The sequence below is a fragment of the Pteropus vampyrus genome, unplaced genomic scaffold (genome assembly GCF_000151845.1).
Source record: "Pteropus vampyrus isolate Shadow unplaced genomic scaffold, Pvam_2.0 Scaffold18, whole genome shotgun sequence".
NCBI classification, from domain to species: Eukaryota; Metazoa; Chordata; class Mammalia; order Chiroptera; family Pteropodidae; genus Pteropus; species Pteropus vampyrus.
In genome coordinates this window covers 9,281,687-9,289,042 of record NW_011888799.1, presented here as the reverse complement: position 1 = coordinate 9,289,042, position 7,356 = coordinate 9,281,687, and the positions used below count along the sequence as shown (strand labels likewise).

The 7,356-nt window shown below is 41.4% G+C and overlaps 1 protein-coding gene across 1 annotated transcript in view; it reads right to left on the bottom strand.

The window, feature by feature from the left end:
- Window positions 1-3,248: 3,248 nt before the first annotated feature.
- Window positions 3,249-7,356, bottom strand: part of MEP1A (meprin A subunit alpha) — a 31,295-nt gene continuing 27,187 nt past the window's right edge. Inside the window, exons 13-14 of the mRNA XM_011354789.1 lie at window positions 6,510-6,810; window positions 3,249-3,448 (exon numbers count right to left, since the gene is read on the bottom strand). Coding sequence (XP_011353091.1) covers window positions 3,292-3,448; window positions 6,510-6,810 — 458 coding nt within the window. The 3' untranslated portion in view covers window positions 3,249-3,291. The remainder of the gene's footprint in view (window positions 3,449-6,509; window positions 6,811-7,356) is intronic.

Below are 7,356 nucleotides of genomic sequence, written 5' to 3'. Positions count from 1 at the left end.
TAGAGGAAGTTAGATAGTAGTCAAAGTACACTGGAACGCAATGGTGATTGGCACTGAAGGATCTTAATCAAAAGTCTGTACTGAAGAAATATCTACAGAAAAAACTTTTATATATTGTTATCTCAAGCCACACTAGAGGGGTTCTTATTAGTATAAAGGATGTTAGAAATCATCTTTGCATTAGAAAAGTGGAGTGATCAACCAGCTAGAGGTGCAAAACTCTGACGGACCCAGTGGACTAACTTTTAGTGTAGAATGTTAGACTAAAACTCTGTTTGGTCCTGGCCTCTCACACTTAATGGAATATTCCATTGGCTATTCCATCAGACGAGTGGTTTTCAACCAGGGATGACATTGCCCCCAGGGACATTTGGCAACATCCGGAGACATTTTGAGATGTCATAACGGGAAAGGTGGTGGTGCTACTGCATTTAGTGAGCAGAAGCCAGGATGCTGCTAACATCCTACTGTGTGTAGAACAGCTCCCACAACAAAGAATATCTTGTTCAAAGTATCAATAGTGTGAAGGTTGGGAGACCCTGTAGCAGAGAGTTAACTGAACCTGGCCTTCAGATTATTTGGTTGCATATGCCTAGAATACACCCTTAACCTCGGATGTTTTCTGGGGAGCCTAAAAACACAGAACAGAGGCTTCAGTACATTTACAAAACAGGTTGGATTACTTTGGGGGGCTTGATAGCTAGTAATATGTGAATGTGTGGCAGAATTTTAGAATCTTGATTCATTTTAACATTGTGAAGAAGGCAGGTTATAGTTTCTACCCACTTCTAATTATCAGAGGCTCCAGACATTACCTAAATCATTTGACATTTGCAAATGGAAAAGTTGGCTCAGGTCAGTTCACAGAAGAAATTGAGCCAGAGGGATACGGGCAAGGTATCAGGTGAGGGAAGGCATGAAACATTTTCAGACTTTTGACCTCCTCGGTCTCCTTCCCATTATGTAAGACCAAGGAATTCCCACTTTTCTCAAGTTGCTCTTCTAAATCCCAAATCCCACACTGCCTAGAGATAATAAAATGCTTATTTCTCTACCCTCTCTCCATTACCCATGCCCACTCCTCCATCATCACTCCTACACCTCAAAAGAACAAAATATCTGTTAACCATCTTGGAATGATTCAGGGCTTCAGGCTCAAAGACAAAGTGAATATAATGTCTGATCTATGATGATCCAGGTTCTTAATCCATCAAGAGAGATGGCCTATGTAGTAGGCATAGTGCTGGAGCTGAGAACCTACAGAGAAATATCAAAATGTATGACCTTCAGTCTGTTACCTCCTAATCATTATCTTGACCTGGCAGTTTTAATTTATAGTGCTAGATCAAAATACTAGGTTATCCTTGAAATTTGGGCTTCTGCTTCCTCCAGAGAGAACTAGTATAAAGAAATGTCCTTGATTTGGGGTGGGACCTCATTCTCTGAATCTGGCAGATCCAAACCAGGTGTGGCCCAGAGCACCTGTCCTTCTAATAAAATAAAAGAAAAACAACAGCAGTGACAATAATGTCTGGAACTCCCTTTAGGTAGGACACTGACAGAACGTGGAGAGAATGACCTTCTCCAGGCCCAGCTGTGCCGCCAGGTGTGATTTTGCAGGCTGTGAAGCACATGGAGAAGCAAAGCTAGAGTTGATTTCCAGTTTGGTCTTTGGAGATAGGATGGCCGAAGAGCTTCTCATCCAGTTTGAAGATTTAATCGCACAATTTATGCATTTTTAACTCTAAAATGTGTTCTTACCCATCATCCTATAGGTGTTAAGATAGGTGGGAGGAGGTAGTCATCTATTACTTTCATTTGACAGATTAGTAACTGAAGACCAAGGGCTTAAGTGATATAAAGTGATATAATTATACTAAAATCGCACAGCTAGTTAGATGGTCAGTCCAAGCCTTCAGCCAGGGTGCCTGACTTCCAGACCCATTTTCCACCCAGTAGCAAAGTGATTCTGAGTGTGGCTACCAGACTAGCAGCATCAGCATCACCTGGGAACTCGTTGGAAACGCAAATTCTTAGGACCCCCACCCCCACCCCCAGACCTACTGAATCAGACCCTCAGGGGTCCATCTGTGTTCTAACCGGCTTTCCAGGGGACACCAACACACCTCAGCCTGGAGGGTCAGTGCCTGAATTGTGCTGTTTGCACCTGATACAAACTCTTCTCACACCTCTGCATTAAACCCCTCATGTTTGTTTCCAGATAGCGACAAAGTGTATACTTAGGAAACCTGGCACTCTAAAGCCTGGACTGCTCACCCTTGAAACATTTTCTTTGAGTAAACTTCCAGAGCCAGCTCACCATGGGGCTCCTACTGAGTGGGAATGGGAAACTCAGCTTTTTTTTTTTCTTTTTGACTTGGTAGATCTTGGAACTTTCTTGCCCCGGCTAGCTTTTATCTTCTTAGGAACTGTGGAAACGGAATATATCTAAAAATACTTCTTCAAAATTCTCTTCTACTCGATACTTTCGTTTTGTTAATACAATACTTTTATACTTGATAAGCATATAAAATATACTCGAAAACTTAAAGGATCTGAGAAAGAGCTTTCTGACAACTCTCCCCTTGCCCCTCCACACACACACGAACTTCCATATAATGCTGGACACATAGAAGTTACCGACTAAATATATAATTAAATTTGTTAAAAAGTTTTCCTTAGAATCAGAGGTGAAAAGCAAATGCTGTGAAGCTCTGCTACTAGGAGGAATCTTTATTTGAAATCCTTTAACACACAAGACATTCAAAGAGTAATAACACTACTGTGCCTGATGAAAAACACGTATTTGAGTATCTGATTCTAATACAAATGACATATGAGTTTTATTGTATATATCTTACCTGCAGTAGAAATGAGAGAGTTTCTATATCTTAGTAATTCATTCAATTATTGGTTCATTCATTCACTTTTATTGAATGCCCACAATATTTCCAGGCACTGGAGCTGGCACAGTAAATGGGGGTCTGCCCGTGTGGGGCTTACAGTCTATGGGAAAGATGGTCAATTAAACAAGTGATTTACAGTGAAGTGTACTGAGCTCTGTCACAGGACACACTAGATACATTCGGGGCACATAGCAGGGTAACAGAACCATATGAGCGCTGAGGGCAGAAAAACTATAAGGGTCACACAAGAGGCTAGAGGCCTTGGTCCTTGGAGGCCTCTTTAAAACAAGGCTGCTAAAAACCACGTCAAACTGCGCTCAGCACAGGAATGGAGGGTGTGAGTGGAGAAGGAATTTCTTTGGTCTAGCCGATGCCAGCTGGAGGGTCACTGCCTTGGCTTTTGGAAAAAGATGGAGATGATGGTGAAGGTCAAGAAGACCACAGTGGCCGTGCCACCAATCATCAGGCCCAGGACGCTGCCATGCACCTGCATGGCCTGGCATCGCTCTCCCGTGTAGAAGAAGGCATGACTGGAGACACACCTGAGGGAACAGGACACAGGGGTGGGTGTGTGTGGGAGCCATCCAAGCCTCCAGCACTTTCCAGCGACAAGCACCAACACATCAATAATAGCAGTTCCATATGCCTGGCCCAATCCCGAGAGCTTGATATGAGTCAATGCATTTAATCCTGTAATAACCCTTGGAGGTGGTAGTTATCATCAGGCCATCCTCACCATCCTCACTCTATAGAAAGGTTAAATAACTTGCTCAAGGTCACGAGGTTAGTGTTTCACACATGAAGTCTATTCCTGGAGGTCTAGAACCGGACTTGGTACTTTTGGCCTGCATGCGCAAATTTCAGGACGAAGGTTTGGGGTACTGAAAGAATATGTTGCCTGACACTAGCTCAGATGATAACACACAGGGGAAATTCTTCAGAGAGAGTCTGGCTCAGTGCATTAGTTGGAGCCCAAAAACTTCTAGACAATACCCATTAAAGTGTTACTCTAAGGTGAGATGTTTGGCACACAGTAGGCACATAATGGCTATGCCCTGGAGTTTTTTCAAAAAATATTATTTGGTATAAAGATCAACTAATCTCAGAACCAAGGAGTTAAGGGTAGCGTTTCATCTCTCCCATCGTACAAATTCTAGCCTTTGTGTCAAATAGCATTCTTGTCACAAGGTCTACTCACAGAGTGGAATGAGATGCTCAGAAGTCTAGGCCTCCTTTTCTTTATCCTGGAACTATTTTACCTTTAAATGCTTCATCTCTAGCCCCAAAATTGGTCTCTTAAAAATCACTGAGTAATAGCAAGTTTGTGCAATTTTTCTCCGACCCAGTCCCCTCCTAACACAGGTTAATTATATTCTCTAGCGTTACCTTAGGGGAGCTTATTCCACAAACTCAAAGCTGCAGGTTTGTGAGAGAGGGATCATTTGGCTGTTTGGAGGCTGACACACAAGTGGGAATCCCTGGCTTTCTTTACCTTGAGAAGGATGAAGCCATTCCTGGCATATACTGAAATCTGGTATCCAAGGACCTATCAGCAAAGAGCTGCAGACCCATGGCCATGGGGCCCTGAAGAAACAAGGTAAGCATTCCTCCAGTAAAAGGAACCAGGGTCTTTGGAAAAGTGAATAATTCCAAGGCTAGGGCGAGTTGAAAGGGTACAGAAGCCAATCTGAAAGAGCTCCCAAAGGCTAAAGCTGGAACAATATAAATACTGGCATTACTAAAATTACTTAACCTCTCTAAGCTTCAACTTCCTTATGCACTAAATGGAGATAACATGGGTCATTATCTCACAGCGTGGCTGTGAGGAATTCACATTCACTAAAATGTGAATTCTTAGGGATACAAATAAATAATTGCCTAGATAAATGAATGGAGAGAATGGGGAGAATGGGGCAGTTATTCTTTCTAAAAGAATTTCTCTTAACGAATGTAGAGAGAGTGGGGAAATAGAAAATCACCGTTAAAATATTCTAGTGGTGATTGTTCCAGGAGGATCCACCAGTGATGATGCGTAAGGATTTGAGGAGAAGTCTGCATGGTCTCTGAGTATCTCTCTCAAGATATATGTTAATTATAGAGTGAGAGATGATGAGTTTTTAGTTGAGAAGCCTGGCGGACACCTCTTTGGCCAGGTGATCAAGATAGCATCACCAGTAGTAACACATATTAACATCAAATACCCCTCACATGACACACTGAGAAGAGCTTATCTCATCTTTGCTATGCTTGCCCAAAATGTACGACCTCAACATAATCATGAGAAAGCATCAGATAAACCCAAATTGAAGAACAATTTACAAAATAACTGACCACTACTCCTCAAAAGTGTCAAGATAATGAAAGACAAAGAAAGACTGAGGAGTTGTCCCAGGTTAAATGAGGCTAAGGAGACATGAAAGCTAAAGTAATATTAGGGATCCTGAATTGGATCCTGGAACAGAAAATGGACATTGGTGGAAAAACTGGGAAATCGGAATAAGGCCACAGCTTAGTTAATACTGTTGTTAATAGTATTGAGTTTCATTAATGTTCATTTATGTCTTGGCTTTCCTAATTGTACTATGGTTATGTAAGATGCTAACATTAGGTTATGGGGAGCTCTGTAATATTTTTGTAATGTAAATCTAAAATTATTTTGTAAATCTAAAATTATTTCAAGATAAAAGTCAGAAAAAGAAGAAACAAAGCGGAGATTGGAAAGAACTTAGAAGAAATGTAGATATTTTGAGCCAAGCAGAATTGTTTCTACATCTGCTACTATTCTGTCAAATGAAACTGATGCTTTTGTCATTGCATATATCTTATTATAACATATTTTATGCAAAAAGACATTCCAAAAAGAACTAGTAAATTTATAGCAAACTGTGCAGACAGACAGAACTGGTTGCAAGTCCCAGATCCAGTATTCACCATCTGGGTAATTTTAGACAGATTACTTAACCTCTCTAAGCTTCAGCTTCCTTATGCACTAAATGGAGATAACATGGGTCATTATCTCACAGCGTGGCTGTAAGGAATAATTTAGATCATACATGTATACCGCTCAGGAGAGCTTGTGACACAGCAAGCAGTCCAAAAATATCAGGTATTCTTATTAGTACCATTAAAAACATAACTATAATCATAGTATAAAAGAAACAATAAGCAATAGAAATAATAATAATAACAAATAACATTGGCAGTCGAGGAAGATGTAAGCTTGGTCCTGAGTCTCACTGTGACAGGTCATGAACTAGAAAGCCCCTGGGCTAAAAGCTCTGGATCATTTGTGAGGCTGTGGTGAAGTTCAAAAACCCAACATTCAAGATGTTGTTGACGATGATGCAGAGGCTGGAAAGCAATAAAAGTCGAGAGACAGGAGATTTGGGACTCCTCTGACCTGACAAGACCTTTGCTCTGCCCTGGCAGCATAAGCCCCACCGATTCAGGGCACAGCTTTGTTGAGTCAAGGACAGTCAAGTGTAGGTCACTATCTGATGGATTCATTGCCCTAATCTAAGAACAGTGCTTTTAACCAGGTTAAGCAAATACTGTGCTCACCTCTGCTGATTCACCACCTGCCTCTCTAGCCACAGGGCTTACCTGCAGCTCGCCATCCCCTTCACATTCACACAGATGCCTTCATTTTGGCAAGGATTCGGGTCACAGGGGTCTCTGAAGTACTGTGGCCAGTTGTGGTCCTCCAAAGGGCCTGTGTTCTCCACTGACCGCCTCCGTCGGCTGGGCTGCGCCTGGCCCAGGCTGCCAGGTAAGGCTTTCTCTAACGAGGCCTTTCCCGAACCTTCCACTGAGGTCTGCTGCCCTTGGCCTTGGAGAACGAGGCCTTGAGGAGTCAGCCTTGTGTCTTTAGTGGGAACTTCAGTCTGATTAAGGTAGGTAATATCTTGAGGAAATAGACAAAAGGTGGTGAGGAAGATCTACAGTTACTATCTGATTACAATTCTCTTCCACTCCTGGAAAAAGTTCTGGGTGGCCTCTATCCCTCATGGATGTCACCTTTAGAGACATGGAAGAGTGGCTTTGAACCCAGCTGACTTTCACAAAGTGAGTTATTTTTATTTTCGAAGTAGCTCAATCATATTTTTATTTAACTTGAAAAAAAGAAATATGAAATTAGCATGGATAGACTGATTGAAACTAAGTTAAAGTCAGCGAACTGTCATATTTGATAAATTATCAAAAAAGATGACACTAAAATTCTAGTTTCTCCCAAAGACAGTTAAATTAAAAATGGGAGTCCTTTTGCAATAGAGTAAACTATGGTTCCCTCAGAAACAACTTTTTTTTTTTTTACTTAGTGCTCAAAAAACAAACAGACAAACTCTACTTTTCATGAGATACTTAAAAATCAGTAGAAAATCAGCAGAACACCCAGAGGATAGAATTATTTTTTTAGGAAGATCAGTAAAAGTACCTTCGAAGTCCACAA